This window comes from Manis javanica, chromosome 12 (assembly GCF_040802235.1).
Source record: "Manis javanica isolate MJ-LG chromosome 12, MJ_LKY, whole genome shotgun sequence".
Taxonomy (NCBI): Eukaryota; Metazoa; Chordata; class Mammalia; order Pholidota; family Manidae; genus Manis; species Manis javanica.
Window position 1 is genome coordinate 1,915,847 of NC_133167.1, and position 15,231 is coordinate 1,931,077.

Genomic DNA, 15,231 nt, shown 5'->3' on the forward strand with positions numbered 1-15,231 from the left:
TTCCCAGGAACATGGCAGTGCTGGCAGCCCCAGAGAACAGGGCACGCAGTGGGACAGTGTAGGCCGGGAAGCAGCAGGCAGCCCTCGGGCGGCTGCACTCCAGAGCAGGGCCCTCAGAGCCTGCTTGCCCCAGCCTTGGGGCCCAGCGGCTGCCAGTGACCAGGCAAAGCGCAGAGAGTGCCCGTGCCAGCACTCCTCAGCGCACAGCCTCACTGCCACCACAGCCCAAGCCTCTTTGTTAGTCCTCACTCAGCCTCGAGGCCAGCATCACTGTTTTCACCAAACAGAGGTGAGCCCAAGGCTTCAGGAAGTTAAGGCCAGCACCCAAAGTTGCCGGGACACTCCCCGGCGTTGTTCTGGCCTGCTGACAGCCAGCCTGTGACGTGGCCACCAGTCAGCCTGGCATAGCTTCCACCAGCCCTGATAAATGTCAGACTGTTCTGGTCCTGGGTGGTAATTGCCGCTCCCTGGCTGGGTCGACATTTCTGCAAGGGGAGGGCAGTGTGGGAGCAGTGGAGGGACTGTGACAACTGACAGGGGCCAGGGGTTCCAGACACCGAAGTGTGAGTCCAGAGAGGCCCACGTGCTGTGGATGTGCGTGCCTGTGAGCACACCCATGCGTGTGTGCCAGGCGCATTGGCCAGCCAGACCCCTAGGCAGCTTCCAGTGGGGTCCCAGCTGCCCACTGTCCTACCCCGTGGCCCTCCCTCCTAACCTCTGTGGTCCCAGCATGAGAGAGCTGATGGGCTCTCCTGGGGTCCCCCTGCCCCCTAGACAAGATGATTTGTGGCGTTATAAAATCAAAGCACTGACACCGTAATTCCTACTCCAACACAGATCAAAAAGAAGCCCAAACCAGAATTCTTGGGTGAATTTATTACAGTCAAACCTGGCTTCTATTACGTATTCCGGTGTGCCCGCCCCTGGGCTCTAGCTGTGACGTGATGCCTGTCTGCGTGCTTTGATCCCCTGCCAGGTGTCGGCTCCCGGGCCGCCCTTGGCCTCTGCCTGTATCTCCCGTTTCCCGTTGCAGGTTTCGGGTACCTGACGAAGCAGCTGATGGGCTTGGCTGGCGGCCGTATTGTTCTGGCCCTGGAGGGCGGCCACGACCTCACGGCCATTTGTGACGCCTCGGAAGCATGTGTTTCAGCTTTGCTGGGAAACGAGGTAGGAGCCCGGGGGCCCCTCGCAGGCTGTGGGCCCAGCCACATGCGTCTGCTTCTCTGAGCTCTGAACTCCGTGTCCCATGTGCCCCCACGCCCCACTTAGCAGGACTGTTGTACCGTCGACAAAACTGTGATTATGGCCAGAAGGATATGAGTAAAAAGATTGTCAAGAACCCTTTCCTCTTGAAAAGATGGTCCAAGAGCCTGTCGTTTGAAGGCCCCCATTTGCTCACCTTGCCGTGTGGTTATCCAGAGAGCGTTTTGATCTGATGTCCTCCCTAGGCACTCGGTTCTCGGGAGGCTCTCTGGCCAGTTCTGGGGGTGGTGTCACTTGCAGTCTGGGCAGCTGGGGTCCTGGTTCACCACGGCCCTCCTGCCCAGCCACCCCATCTGCCCCTCCGACTGCACAGGCATACAGGGCCAGGGGCTCAGGGGGTCTGCACGGGAGAGGGAACTCCCGTCTCCCCACCTTGAGGGTCCCTCCGGCGTGACACTGGGCAGGCACCGCCCCCTCCAGGTGGGGAGCCCCCTCGGCTGTGCGTGGCCAGGGTGGTGGGCTGGTGCCCAGGCAACACCATGCTGTCCAGCCTGCTGAGTGTCCCAGTGGCTGCACCGACTGGCCTGTGGCATCCATTTAAATTTCTGAACTGTGCTCTTCTTGGGATTTTAAATCCATCCACAGGCCTTCGGATGTGGGGCCACGTTTGTGTCTCCTGTTTCCATCAAAGGAGTGTGGGGTGGGTCCAGGGTCCCCTGCAGCCCAGCCTTCTCCTGTTGCTCTTCGGCATCACTGTGGGGGCCCTGGAAACCAGCTCCCGGTGTCTGGGCTAGTGCCGGGCAAGCACCCGGGGTCACTGGCCCAGCCCACAGTGGGGAGGTGCCCAGGGCCCACAGGAGCCCCCGTGGAGGCAGCTTGCAAGCTTTCCGCCCATGTCATCCCCTGGGACTCACCTGGGGCTCCTCTAGGTCCAGGCTGGGTGAGGATGCTCTTCAGTAGGGGTGGAGACACCTACTGTACACAGTGGGGTGTGCAGTGAGGGCACCATTGTCCCTGCACTGCCCTCCTGCTGGTCCCCACCAGTAGTTGAAGGGAGCACCAGCGAGGAGGCTCTGCTGTGAGGCTGGAAGCCACATGGCTCTGGGGGTCGGAGAGGGGCCAGAAATGGGGCCTGATGCGTCTGGGGGGTGCCTGGATCTGCAGGCCCCTTGGGGCACCCAGATGTCCCATGGAGAGGAAGTGGGCGGGGAAGTGGGAGGCCACGGTGGAGACCACCCACACGGCCATCCCTCATTCAGGCTGCAGGTGGGCTGCACGGGAGGGCCGTCTCCCACTCCACTTGGTCCTCTGCCTGGAGACCCGGCAGTAAGGCCCAAAACCCCAGCAGGGGCGGTGCTGGAAGGAGCACCGGGGCTGCCAAACGCCTGGCCCTGGAAGGCTCCGTGAGGCCCACTCGGTGTGCGGACGTGACCCTGGGAGGGCGAGAGCCGGTCCCCGAGGCAGCAGCGCTTGGTGGCCGAGCTCAGGCTGAAGGAAGGGAGTCTGAACCCCGGCACCAAGGGCAGGAGTCCAGCTCCGGCAAGGAGCTGCCTGCACAGCCCCCCACCCATGGCGCCATCTGTTAGGCTGGCCGCTGGCCAGTGCAGGGGTGTGGACAGCAGACCTGAGGTAGGCGGGCATCCGGTGGGCTCCTTTTTCTCCTGACGGCCTTTGCTCATAGTGGATGAGATTCATTTTACCCAAAGTCACAAGCAGACTGAAGACCCTGGTGGCATCTCTCATTTCTGGTGAGCTGACTAAATATGCCAGAATATTCTTGAACAAAATGCCAGTCTGCTTTCTAAGGTGACCGCATTTCACCTGTGTTCACATAAAACCACCTTTTCCCACTTTTTGCTAGAGTTAAACACCAACTGATTTATAGAATCAGACCATCCTAAAGCTTTTTGATTCTTATAGCTGGTAACTTTTCAAATAACAATAGAGAACTCAGCTTTCAAGTAGGGCCTGTTCCTCCCTCGGATGTGTCTGCTCTTCCAGCAAGAAAGTGTTCTTTTACTTAAAACACATCAAAAAGCAGGAAGCGCTGGTTTCACCAAAGTCTCTTAAAATCTTTTTAATGCAAGAAAGTTGGACCGAGCCCCACTTCTCTGCCCTGCGGCCTTTGATGAGGGTTGATATATGGCGTGTTGGACAATCTGGTGCGCACACGGGCAGCCAGCTGTGGACAGCAGCGAGCTGCCTGGAGAGACAGCTGAATGACAGGGAGACGGAGAGGAGAGGAGCCGGTCAGGGCAGGCAGCTGCCCACGCCAGCGCACTGTGTCTGCGGGCCGCCTCCCTTCCAGGCGCCGTTCTACCTCACAATTTCAGCTTTAGGTTGTTTGCAACCGTCACTGACAACTGACAACGAAAAATTCTTTAAACATACTGAACACGCAGTGTAGACAGATGCAGGGGCCCCGTGGGCGGGCACCCAGGTGAGCTGGCCCAGCTTCCAGCCCCGAGGGCGTGGGACAGACTTCCCCCTGCCAGGTGTCACACCAAGGGCAGGGCTTTGCTGGGGCCGGTTTTCTATTCAACCACGTGGATTTCAGGGTTCAATGCCACCGTTTTATTCAAGCCAACACCACTACCAGTAGATGGTCGTGGAGGATTAGGTGAAACTCTACTGTTGGTAAAAAAAAAAACCTCACCCAGGAATGTGGCTCCTTTGTTAGGTTATTACACTTTGTGGAAGGTGTGGATGGGTAAACCTCCAAGTGATTAAAAATGAGTGTGTGTGCCCGAGGCAGAAACGGATGCCTAGTCGACCCAGCCTGAGGGCTGGTTGCCTGCTCCTCGTCGGCGGCACCTCCTCTCTCCCAGGCATACATGCTCACCACCGCCTGCTGCCGCCACCACTCCAGCAGCCAGCAGGTGCTATGGAGCCTGTGTGTCCACACGCGTGGGCCCCCTGCAGGCCGCTGAGTTGGGGCCTGTTCTCACTGGGTCTGACACACCAGGAAAGGGGGGCCCTCGCCTGCCCTCGGTTTTTGCACCCAGACCCTCCGGCCTGCCATCGTGGTCACGGTGGTGAAGTGTCCCCCTCCCAGGGTACCTAGGGAGTCACCTCAGTCGCTAGCTGCCTGCTTAGCAAAAGGGCAGCTTGTGTGCTGGGGAGCAGGGCCAGTGTCCCTGCTTTTTCAGGAGGTACCCTTATGTCCAGCACTGACAGCCAGGCTCTCACTATGGGTCCCAGTCAGCAGGAAACACCTGTGTTCATAACGCTCGCCTTTCGTGGCTGACTTGTTCTTGATGCCCGGGTCCTCTTCCAGGAGGGCTTTGGCAGCTTCAGAAAGACAGGTGAGGCCGGAGAGCGGGCAGTGAGGGCCAGCGAGGGCAGTCTCTGGGCACAGGAGAGCATCTCTGCTGCAGGAGGGAACCGAGGGCTCCAGGCACTCAGGAGGAAAGTGGTCAGCAATTAGACTGTTCCTGAAGACAAGCCGCCACACCCCAGGGTGGCTCCCAGGGCCACAACTGGACACACCGCCTGACTGGCTTCCGGGCACAGCAGTGTGCTGACGCTGAATTTGGTACGGGCCGGCTGTCCCAGCTGTCCTCTGAGGCCACTGTTCAGCCTCCGAGGGCCTCAGGCCTCAGTGGTCAGCCCCTGGGACCCCTGCCCCAAGAGAGGAAGCACCCAGGTGGGGGACGCACTCATCCCCTCACCCCCACCAAGGCCAAGCATCTTCCTGGTCCACTGGCTGCTTGGGCTTCCTCTTCTGGTGAAGTTCATGTCTTCTGCCCATTTGCCTATCAGACCAGATTTTTCCTATTTGTTCTTGAGGGGGAACTTGCATGGATGGGTGGATTGTCAGATGGGGGGATGGACGGACAGACAGATGAGGGGATGGATGGATGGAGGGATAGATAGGAGATTGGATGGGTGGATAGACAGAAGGACAGATGAGTAGATGGATGGGTGGATGGATGGATGGACAGACAAAAGGATAGATGTGTGGACAGAAAGGTGGATGGATGGACGAATGGGTGGGTGGGTGGACAAATGGACAGTTAGGGGTCCTCTCTTTTTCTGTTCTCTGGAAGGGCTGAGTGTAGGCCAAGAGTAATTGTTCCTCACTAGGACCACGCTCGCCACCTGCTGCCCACATTGTGGTTTCCTCTGCCAGTTTGTGTCTGCTCCGTCTACGGAAGACATGTCAGATCCCCTGCTGTGCTGGCACGTTTATCCATATCTCTTAGTTCTGTCAATGTTTACTTCATGCATTCAAAGAAATTTTACTAAACATGTTCAAATTTTAAGTCATTATATCCTTTTGATGAATTGAAGTTATCACTATATATGGTGACCTTCTCTATGTCCAGTTATGATTTCTCTCTTATCTCTGTGGTGCCAAAGAGCTCAGATGTTAGGCAGCCGCCTCCTTGAGGCGTATCAGTTTCCATGCTAGTCTTTCTTCCTGTGCTCAGATGTTTCTCTTATAGCACAAGGCTGGGGGTCCCTATTGTTTTTTATATCCAGTCCAACAATCTGAGCCATAAATAGAGACCATTGTCCCTACTTTGTTCCCCCTGTTTTTTCTTTCCTTCTCTAAGTGCGATGGAGGGTTCCCCACATGCCATCTGTCTCCTCTACAGAGTAGGAAAATATACAGCTGACCGCTTCTCTCTAGTGGTGGTCTGTACAGGTGTTTGCATGTGCCCTTGATGTGGCCAGTGACCTCACATTCCCCGTACAGCCAAGGCCCCAGGTAGCCTTGCAGGTTAAACACAGGGCCTGCTTGGGCATGTTTATGTTGAAAAATTATTGGCTTATCAGAAATTTAAATGTAACTGGTGTTCTCTCTGTTCATTTGCTAAACCCGGCAGCCCCGGCCCCAGGGCCCCTTCCCAGGCCATGTGCCGTCGCTGACCAGCGTCTCCTGTTACCCTTCCCTTGTGTTCTTCAGTCTCATTGCTGGGCACCACCATTCCTGTGCTGTGGGGCCACTTTCTATCTGTCCTTCCCTGCACTGGTTTCTTCACTCATTGCTCCTAATTTTCCAGATTTCCATCTGGATTCGTCTCATTCTGCCTTAAGTGTGTCCTGTAGACTTGCTCTCAAAAAGGACTCACACGTCAGTTTCCCAGTTTGTTTTTAAAGTCGCTGTTCCACCCTGGCTCTTGATCGGTGGTTTCGGTGGGCTCAGTTCTGGGCTAGCGGTTGTCTTATCTCGACCCGGGGAGGACAGGCCGGCGCTGTCTTGCTTCCTCTGCTGTGCAGCACTTGGTGTCTGCCGGACTGCTTCTCCCTGGAGAGTGTCTGCTTTCTCTGGTTGCTTTTAGGATTTTCTATTTGCATTTGATGTTCTGCAGTTTCACTCTGATGGGCCTAGATGGAGGTTTCTTTTTCAAGTCTTCCTGCTTGGGTCTCATCCTCCCCCTGAACTGAAGATTGATGTCTTTACTGATCCTCACCCTACAATCTTGGGGACACCAAAGGGTACACAGAGACTTTCTCCTGTCCCCCACTCCTCTTGTCTCTGGGCTACATGTGGATCATTTCTTCAGTAGTGGATCTCATTGAGTTTCTGATTTCTACTACTATGTTTTTCTTTCTAGAAGTTCTGTTTGGCTCTCTTTCAAATCTCCCAGTTCATCTCAGTAATCTCTAGTGCTTTCATCATATCTTAAGGTCTTACTTTTATTTTTAGTGTATGTTAAACACACTTACCTTATAGTTTGAAACTAATAGTTTCTGTAACTGCATTCTTTGGGAATCTAAATCTGCAGTTTTTTGATGAACTTTTAATCTTCGGGGAGCTTTGGCTTGACAGAAGATGCAGAGCTGGCAGGTGGGGCCCGCACACCCCTCTGATAATTTCCTCTTGTTGTTACCATCCTGCATGAGTGTGGGATGTTTGTTGCCATCCAGAAACCAGCCCTGGCATGTAAGGGTCCCACCCGAGGCCCCACAGCACGCCCGATCACTACATCTCTGGGCTAGGGCGGCTTCTCAGTGTTATCTTGATTTTCATGACTACAGCAGTTTGGAGGAGTGCCGGTCAGGCATTTTATGGACTATCCCTGAATTCACGTTCATCTGATTTTTCTGCCTCAGATGGAACTGGGGTGAGGGATTTTGAGGAGGCTGCCAAGGCTGGGTCTCCTTCTCAGCGCTTCCCTTCCACATGGCTCAGCTCATGGATGCCGGTATGAGCCCTAGAAAGCAGTGCCAGTCGGAGTCCCCCATCGTCCGGCCACCTTGTCCCCTTTGCATGTGTGCTCTGTGGATGCACTCGGCATAGGGTACCAGTGTGTACCAGTGTGGACTCACGGATGTGGGCATGACCCAGCACTGTGTGCCCGTCTTTCCTGCTGCCTGTGTGTCCCTTGGGCATGCCTCATCGTCTCAGCTGGAGCTCCTCCTCACTCCCTGGCATGGCGAGCCACCTGGGCTCCTCTGTACTCCCACCTCAGCCCCTAGAACATTCCATCTCGCCAGGGAGCATGACCCCTTTTATTGGAGAATGGTGTTAGAAGCCTTATTCTCCTTGTTTTATGGGGTTTGCTTTGGGGACGCATGCTTCTTGGAACTGGCAGCAGTAATTGGCAGCCTGGCTGGGGACGAATGCCTCGCGGGAGGCACCACCGTCAGGCTGCAAACCACAGCTCTCCGCTCGCTGTTACAGAACCGGCAGATTCTCAGGGTCAGAGCCAGGCTGAGGACAGAGCTCTCCTCAGCAGCTGTGCACGCATACCTGCTCCACTTGCTGGTGAGACTGGTCACTCCAGCGCAGGCCCATGTGGCGCAGGGCCCCTCCCGGGGATGCCTACCTCCCTGGCCAGGTTCCCACTCTTTTCCAGAACCCAGAGATCACCCCCAGTTTTGTAGGCTTGTCCAGTTACTTAAAGGTTTTAACAGTTGGTTTTCATGATCTGTGCCAACCAACCGGTGTGGGAATTTTGTTGCAGATGCTCCAGTTTGCCCCGTAGCCCTCTGATGGACGTGTAAATGAATTCCTTGTCACCTGCTGCCAGTATGGATGGGCAACTTGGAGCAGAGATTACATCTCTGCAAGATTCTGCTCACTTCCTTCCGTTTACTTTTTATCCCCATTATTGGAAGAAAACTGTGAACAGGCGATATTTAAACATTCTTGTTTACAAGATAAGGGATTTGAAAGTGACATTTCCAAAAAGTAATCATTATTTCCCCTAATGCAATGCTGTGGTGTGAACAGCTGACACCACGCTGGTGCCGTCAGGAGCAGCCCATCCTGAACACCATCTGGTCCTACTCATGTAGGAACCCCCAAATCTACCGAGAGTGTCCTACAAAAAATACTTGAAAGAAAATAAATCTGCTTTTGTGAAAAAGTGGCATAATAAATACCAAAGCCACATTTGCCTTTTTAAAGTTATTTTCTCTTCTCTGTTAGCAAGTACGCTTAAGACACAGATGCTGACTTTGAACATGCGTGTCAGCACACGGGAGTGATACATCCTTTCTACACCATTTTCCAGCTTGATCCTCTCCCAGAAAAGGTTTTACAGCAGAGGCCCAACGCCAACGCTGTCCGGTCCATGGAGAAGGTCATCGAGATCCACAGTAAGTTATCCAGCCGTGTGCTCAGCAGGGACCCTCCCAGGGCCAAGCAGGTGGGAGGCAAGGACCCACTGCCCAGAGCCCCGAGTCCCCGGCTCCTCTCTGTCTCCCCGCCTCCCGTCAGGGCCTCCCTCTGAGCAAGCATTTAATAGCTGTGAGCTCATTTAACCCGACAGTTCCCACAGCCATCTGCTCCATCTCCCGGCCAAAGCCGTGAGGCTGCAGGGGTCTGTGAAGGCGCTTGCTCGGGTCCCCAGCTGCAGGGGTGCAGATGCGAGCCATGCCTGGAGTCCGGCCTCTTCCCCTTGGTCCTGCAGAGGCCATGTTTGCCAGCACTCCCGCTGAGGTGGCAGGTCCTGGGGAGCCAGGGGGCTGGCACACCACCCCGGGACTCTGCCTCCTGCCCATGTGGCTCAGAAGAACAGCACCTCATGGGTGGCTGTTTGTCTGATGTCTCTGGCATGACCCAGTCATTTGAGACTGTCCCTGTAGCTCGTGGAACCCGGGTCTGCCCTGTGCCCCTGTGCAGACCCTGGGCTCCTGGCCTTGGAGCTGTTCCCACCACCCTCCCCGATAAGGAGCCCTGCAAGCCAGCAACCCCCCAGGCTGAGTCCAGGCCGCCCAGCTTGCCCTCATGCCCCCCGCACACTCAGACCCCAGGGGATTACTGCCTGGCATCATCTCAGCGGGCGGGCCGTGGGGGACCCCTTGGCCCGGGGCGCAGTCTCCTTGCGCACCTGCCCCCAAAGGCAGGGTGTGGCCCCCACTCAGCACTGCCCTAGCCACGAGGGGCCGGGCAGCGCGGCGGCTTCCCCAGGAGCCCCGGCCCGCACCCCGTAACCGCGCGCCCCCCGCCAGGCCAGTACTGGCGGCCGCTGCAGCGCCTCTGCCCCACCGTGGGGTACTCCCTGGTCGAGGCGCAGAAGCGCGAGAACGAGGAAGCCGAGACGGTCACCGCCATGGCCTCGCTGTCAGTGGGCGTCGAGGCGGCCGAGAAGAGGTGAGCCCGGCCCACGGGGAGGGGGTGCGGGCAGGGCGGGCGCCCCGCGGCTCGGCCGCTGACCGCCGGCCCCTCTGCGCTGTGCGCCCCCCGCCCCGCCAGGCCCGACGAGGAGCCGATGGAGGAGGAGCCGCCCCTGTAGCCCCCCCGCGGCAGCTGCGGCTCTCCCGTCTGTCCGTCTGTCTGGAGGCTCCGCCCAGCGAGCTGCCGCCCCCGCGCCCTGCCGGCCTTCGCCTGGAGTCCGCAGGCCGCCGGGCCGACCCCCGGCCCGGGACGGACGCGGGGCGCCGCGGCCCCTGGAGGCCCGGGTCGCCGGGCCAGCTCGCCGCGGAGTCGCGCCATTTCGTTGTCACGAGGAACAGAATGCAAATCAAAGACCTAATGACGCAAACCAAACTTGACGAAAACTGGTGCTCACGTTTATGGCCCACGGTTCGCAGTCCCGTGTAAACCACTCGACTCATCTCGTAGCTTATTTCCAGACCGGAGGGTTTTGGGGTCGCCGCCTGTCTCCCCGCCCGCGGGGGCGGCCCTGGTCCCGAACCTTCGGGACGTGCGAGTTTGTGCCTTTTTTTATTGCTCTGATGGATCTTTGTGGCGGGGTTTTCTGAAGCCCGAGGAACAATGCCTTAAGAAAAACTAAACAGCGGGAATCGGCGGGACAGCTTCCTGTGGCTGGGCGGCGGGTGCAGGGGCCGCGCCCTGGGGGGCCGCCCGCGGGGAGCCCTTGTTTCGCTTTATTGCTGTTTGAGAAAAATGGAGGTGGTTCCCAAAAAGTGGCAAATACTGTTGGGGGTTTTTAAGTCCAACAAATTTTAACTGAATCCAAAGTGTTCTTTTCTTGTATATCATATAATAATTGAACATCTCCATTTGGTTGTGAAGCATGTCCTAGGCACACTGTCAGTGTTACGACCGGAATGCTTTTTATTAAAAGCAAGTAGCATGAAGTATTGCTTAAATTTTAGGTATAAATAAATATATATATGTATAATATATATTCCAATGTATTCCAAGCTAAGAAACTTGATTCTTATGAAATCTTGATAAAATATTTATAATGCATTTATAGAAAAAGTATATATATATAATAAATGCAGACTGTAAAGGTCCCTGGCAAATGAATGACTTGTGAATTAGATACCAAGGTGCTTATGGAAAGGGATCTAGTTTGAAACATGTATTTTTGAACTCCAGATTGGATAGCATTCAGATCACCAACGCATTCGCCACTAGGCAACACCCTGCAAGTTTGTATTTTCAGTTTGATTATTTTCTAGCAGAACCCCTTTCCGCTCCAAGCCGCCATGCACATATGTACCTAATGAGTTTTTATAGCAAAGAATATAAATTTGCTGTTGATTTTTTTATGAGGTTTTCACAAAGAGATCCTGAATAAGCATTGTTTTGTGAATTTCACTTTTTTTTCCTCACCATTTAGCAATTTTCTGAATGGTAGTAATGTCTAAACCTTTTTTCTTTCTAAATTCTTGCTTGTACATTTTTTTAACTTTTAAAGGTTTTTTATTATTTTCATTTTTGTTTATTTTTGTACAGTGAGCAGTTTTCCATGGCATACAGAACTGTTGCCATCAGATTTATTTTCCAGAAGCAAGCATTGAATGGGAAGAGGGGTCTGAGGTCTGCACAGTGACACCAGAGTCCGTTGCAGTAGCTGTATGCAGAAGCCGAGGGGCTTTTGGCCCCCTTCCCCGCCAGTAGTATCACAGGGCTGGTGTATTTCCCTCCGTAGCGTGGGGAGGGTCGCCCGTGACACTGAGCTGGCTGCTTGCTGGGCTCCATGGGCTGTCAGGGTTCTTGAAATTCGTGCTTAAACTTCTGACTGCATTGTCAGGATAGGGTTTTAACTTCAGTTTTCCAGAGACCCTTTAAGCACGTCGGCAATGCATGAGGCCAGAGTGGAGCCCAGTGCCCGTTCTGGGTTTTTCCTGTGGCAGCCACAAAGCCAGGGTTCTGGCGTGGGAGCCGCAGGCCCTGGATTGTGGAGCCTGTGGCAAGCCTGCAGGGACAGGACATATTCCTGAGCAGGACAGCAGTTTTTGTGCTTTTTCTCTTTAACAGTAACTGACCGTCACTTTTTACTGGTAACTTTGTTTCCAGCACTTGAAGCCACCAGTTTCATCCCAAAGCATGTGTCGAGTTGAGACTTGTGGAAACTCAGACACAGCGTGCCCGTGGGAGGGGTCCCCAAGCCACGTTTCTGAGTTTGGTAATGTTTACAGGGTAGCTTCCGAGAGAGACGCGACAACAGCTAGGCTTCTGACCTAGTGAATCCAAATGCTTGGTCACTGGGATGCTGCCGTTCAGGCGCGGGGCCGTGCTTTGCAAGCGGGCCGGAGAGGGCTTGGGCCGTGTTTGACTTCCTCCCGACTGGCTTCTCTGCCCTGGAGCCCAGCTGAGCAGGAAACACCAACTCCCTCCATCCCCACCTGGCGCAGAGCGGTGGCAGGGCTCCACCGCCGGTCCTCTGACCTCCTCGGCCTGCTCTTTGGCGCAGCCCTGTGGGCCCCGCTGTCTGCCCTCCGCTGCTGGCTGGGCTCTGGGGAGGAAGACATCAGCTCACATTCTTCCAGAGGATGGGATGATGTGGACCTCTTGGGAGCCTAGTTTTCACTGGGGGGATTTTCTTTGACTTTGATTCAAGGGAGGCGGCCTCTGCCCCGGGGCCTGGCAAGGGGAGCATGTGTTGTCAGCCCACTCCAGCTCCACAAACATGCTTAGAGCATTACCGTGTAGCCTTTTCTTTTCTTGAAGACACACTCAGCCCTCCCCCAGGGCCAGCCATCCAGGGCAGATGGCGGAAGGCCCGCCGGAACTCGGCAAGACCGCCGTGTCAGAGAGGGCTCCTCCCTCCCCTCTTGGGCCTCAGACCGTTAACCATTTTTTTCCTTTGCAAAAGCCCTGGGGGCACTGGCCAGGGGTCAGCAAGCGAGCACTTTATACCCCTGCGCGGGAAGCCCCACAATGCCACTGAGACTCGTGGGGTCTGCCTCGCAGCCGCACCGTGACATGCCCGCGCCCCACCAGCAGGCAGCCTTCCCGGGCCACGCCCGGACCAGCTGGGCCTGGCAGCCCCCCTGGTTCTGAAGGGCCACTTTGTCAAAGTATTTTGGTTTTTCTTTACTTTTAAAAGTCTGTTTCCAGAGGAAGGGCCGTCTTGTATCGGTCTGACACAAAAGCCAGTCCGATTCCTTCAGCACTAGCCATCGAGTTCGTTGTTCTTCTCCTTCAACGGGAACATTCCTTCTTTCCGCCCACAGCCACGTGCTCATTCCATTCTTTTCATAGACTTTTGGGCCCACGTGTTTTATGGGTATTGATACATATATAAATATATATATAAATATATATGAATATATTTTTTTAAGTTTCTTACACCTGGAGGTTGCATGGACTGTCCGACCGGCATGTCTTTATATTGTATACGGATTTTGCACGCCAAATTCGGCAGCTTTGGGGAAGAAGAAAAATGCCTTTTTGTTCCCCCCCCTTTGTGACATTTACAGACACAAAAGATGGAAATTTTTCTGTAAAACAAAGCCTTGAAACAGAGTGGGGGAACGTTTGCGTCTTATTGAACTTATTCTTAAGAAATTGTACTTTTTATTGTAAGAAAAATAAAAAGAGCTACTTAAACATTTGTCATATTAAGAAAAAAAAGTTTATCTAGCACTTGTGACATACCAATAATAGAGTTTATTGTATTTATGTGGAAACAGTGTTTTAAGGAAACTACACAGAATTCAAAGTGAACTGCCTGTCTCTCTTGGGTTGATTTGGAGGAGTTTTGGGGTTTTTTGGTTTGGTTTGTTTCCCTTTCTCTCCCAGCACAGGGCAAGGTCCGCGCTGCCCTCCCTGGCCCTGGTGACCATTTATTCTGATGGAGAATCGGAATAGCCCTAAAGAGCCCTTTCCACACAGCTGTGTTGACTTTTTAATTACTTTTAGACATATGACTAAGATTTCACTTTAAGCAGTCGTGAACTGTGCAAGCACTGTGGTTTAAAACTATACTTTGCATCGAAAGGAAACCATTTCTTCCTTGCAATGAAGTGGAGCTTATTCCTAGCTCCACTCACTTTGTCTGACATGATTAAAAGTCTCCTATTGAAAGAAAAAGAAAGCGGACAGTTTGTTTGGTTTTTAGTGTGTGTGCTCCATAGTGGAAGCGCTGTTTTCCAATTTATGAGAGTGACATATATATATAATATATACATTAGAGGGGCGTTGACCCTATTCACCCAAGAGCCACTGCAGACATGCAGTAGAAGAAGCTGTACTGCTGTCACGTCCTGCGTGACGCCCACTCCCGCCCCCGCCCACCTGCGGGCCCCTCACTGGGAGCGGCAACCTGTTTCTCCTGCAGTTTAACCAGTTGTCTCTGATTGTCGGCACTCCCAGCGGGTCTTTCTTTTGCTCAGTGGAGATTTTGTTCTTGGTTTTCTCATTCTTGTTTTGTGTGGGTGGATTTTCACTGACAATGTCCTCCTCTCTTCGCACTTCACCAGAAGTCCAGTATTTTGTACCTCATGGGACAACTTGTGCTCTTGTGGTGTAAATAAAGACAGCGTTGATTGCCTCCCACCTCTGGCCTGCTCCATGTGCTCTTGTCCTCTTTGAATCTCACTGTCTGGGGCCCTGTGGGGATGGTCCCTTGGGGGATGGACCCATCCGTGCCCCAGCCCCCTCTGCCCTACAAGCAGGTTCCAAGGAATTGTCTTCAGTTTAAATGTCCAATAATAAGCCCTTGCCCTCTTTCTTCCCCGGAATACTCCACCAGCCTCGGCGAGCTGGGCTGGAAATGACCTCAGAGGTGAGCAAGGCCAGGAGGGCACCAGGCGCAGGCTCAGCCGCTTTCCCCCATGTCCCCACGCCGCCCCTGCGTGGCCAGTCAGCAGAGCCCAGCCAAGGCCCCAGCGCCCCTGCACACTGCCACCCCCAGGTGGCAGCTCCGCGTCCCGGTGACAGCAGCCCCTCCCAGGCTCCTACAGTCGTGACTAGACAGTTTTGGTGGGGTGGGGGGCCCACAGAGGCCCTCAAGCCCTGGACAGTCGGGCCATTCTAGCTCCCTCTTCTCCCTCCCCAAGCCCTGTCTCCCCTCCGTCCCCCCCATCACAGCTGCCCCACTAAGGGGGCTCCCCATAAACACCCACATGAGCTCCATCTAAGGGTCTGCTTTCCAGGACCCCAACCTGTGCCCTGCAGGGGCCGCTAGCCCTCTTGTGCGGGCCCCAGAAACAGCCCGGCCAGCCATCCCCCCTGACCAGCCTGGAAGAAGGGAGGTTGAGCTAGAGCCAGAGTCGGGGCCTCGGTACACGGCGTCCAGGCGGCGGGTGACCCGTGCTCCCCGGTACACGGCGTCCAGGCGGCGGGTGACCCGTGCTCCCCGGTACACGGCGTCCAGGCGGCAGGTGACTCGTGCGGGGCCATGAGGAGGCGGTGGGGGGGGCGGACCA

General features: G+C 54.9%; 1 protein-coding gene across 27 annotated transcripts in view; it reads left to right on the plus strand.

Annotated features, from left to right (window-relative positions):
* HDAC4 (histone deacetylase 4) overlaps nucleotides 1-14,359 on the plus strand; it is a 281,717-nt gene extending 267,358 nt beyond the window's left edge. For 26 of the 27 annotated variants that reach the window (XM_073217864.1, XM_073217865.1, XM_073217880.1 and 23 more), the window contains 4 exons: nucleotides 1,034-1,167; nucleotides 8,673-8,757; nucleotides 9,613-9,754; nucleotides 9,857-14,359. In XM_073217864.1, the coding sequence (XP_073073965.1) occupies nucleotides 1,034-1,167; nucleotides 8,673-8,757; nucleotides 9,613-9,754; nucleotides 9,857-9,896 (401 nt within the window). In that variant the 3' untranslated portion in view covers nucleotides 9,897-14,359. Of the gene's footprint in view, nucleotides 1-1,033; nucleotides 1,168-8,587; nucleotides 8,758-9,612; nucleotides 9,755-9,856 lie in introns of those variants that run through there. The other variant, XM_073217866.1, reaches the window with a different exon arrangement.
* Nucleotides 14,360-15,231: the final 872 nt, after the last annotated feature.